The following is a 1,238-nucleotide window of genomic DNA, read 5'->3' as shown; positions in this document are numbered from 1 at the left end:
TAAACAATGATGAAACCAACAATGAAAAATTCATATCAACAGATATTTACATTTTATAGCAATTTATATACTTCCAAATTCTCCCAATCAAAATCTCACACCTTTCTTGATCAAATTGAAACATTTATCCCTAAAATAGACGATAACTACAAAAAAAACCTGCGACAACATTATTCCAATAGAAGAACTTGATAAGGCTGTTAATGGTTTATCATTAAACAAAGCATCGGGTCCTGATGGACTTACTGGGAACTTTTATAAACACTTTTAGGAAGAAATATTACTGCATCAAGTTTTTACAGACATCTTTAAAAGTCCTACTATACCTCCCACAATGAAACAAGGAATTATTAGATGTATCCCAGAACCAGACAAGGAGCCCAGAATGATTGAAAATAGAAGAGCCATTACACTCAGAAACTCTGATTATAGATCCGGAATCTCAAACATAATTGCAGAATCTCAATCTGGCTTCCTAAAAGGAAGATCAACTCACAACAATATTAGACAGACTGGTAAAAGATCTAACTGAATATAGCAACATCAGGGAGAGACGTTAAGGATTTTTACCACTTGCCAGAAACAATTTTTATTTGCCCAGTATAATGTTTGATATATATAGTTCCTAATAATATTTTTGTATATATATATCAATGACATATGTTTGTTAATTTTTTATTTGTAATTCAGTATTTTTTTTAAGTTTACAGGTTCCTGGTGTGTATATTGTTTTATAATCATTACTCACTCATTCTTTATTTTCCTCATCAGTGTTACTTTGTATTTCCATTCTGAAATCTGCCTCTACTATGCCTTCCATAGAATTGTAATGTTGTTATTGCCTTACTTGTTTGGACTTACTGTGTTTAAATAAAGTTCATTAAAAAAAATATATATATCCTTATTTTGTCTGGGAGAACATCTCCTTAAATTCCAGAAGCACTGACAAACTTTCAACATTTTGACAATCCACTGAGCTGAGTTTAGTTGGTGTAATAAATTAAACCATCAACTCACTCTTCAAGATCCTCTCCGCGTTTCCATCAAAGTCCAGAGCCCACTGGTTCAACGAGCATGTTGACAGAGTCACTTTACGTCCCATCCTGTCCTCAAGACTGCAGCAGCTTCCTGTGATCCACAGAGGCTCTGTGCTGTTAGCTCTGGCGCTGTTAGCTCTGTGCTGTTAGCTCTGTGCTGTTAGCTATGGCGCTGTTAGCTCTGTGCTGTTAGCTATGGCG

At 34.7% G+C, this 1,238-nt stretch overlaps 1 protein-coding gene across 2 annotated transcripts in view; it reads right to left on the bottom strand.

The window, feature by feature from the left end:
- The window catches only part of nadsyn1 (NAD synthetase 1), a 41,318-nt gene extending 40,092 nt beyond the window's left edge, over positions 1–1,226 (bottom strand). For both annotated transcript variants that reach the window (XM_015403130.1, XM_015403131.1), the window contains exon 1: positions 1,018–1,226. In XM_015403130.1, the coding sequence (XP_015258616.1) occupies positions 1,018–1,102 (85 nt within the window). In that variant the 5' untranslated portion in view covers positions 1,103–1,226. The remainder of the gene's footprint in view (positions 1–1,017) is intronic.
- Positions 1,227–1,238: the final 12 nt, after the last annotated feature.

This window comes from Cyprinodon variegatus, unplaced genomic scaffold (genome assembly GCF_000732505.1).
Source record: "Cyprinodon variegatus isolate N-32 unplaced genomic scaffold, C_variegatus-1.0 Scaffold1442, whole genome shotgun sequence".
Lineage (NCBI taxonomy): Eukaryota > Metazoa > Chordata > Actinopteri > Cyprinodontiformes > Cyprinodontidae > Cyprinodon > Cyprinodon variegatus.
This window is presented reverse-complemented; position numbering and strand designations above follow the sequence as displayed.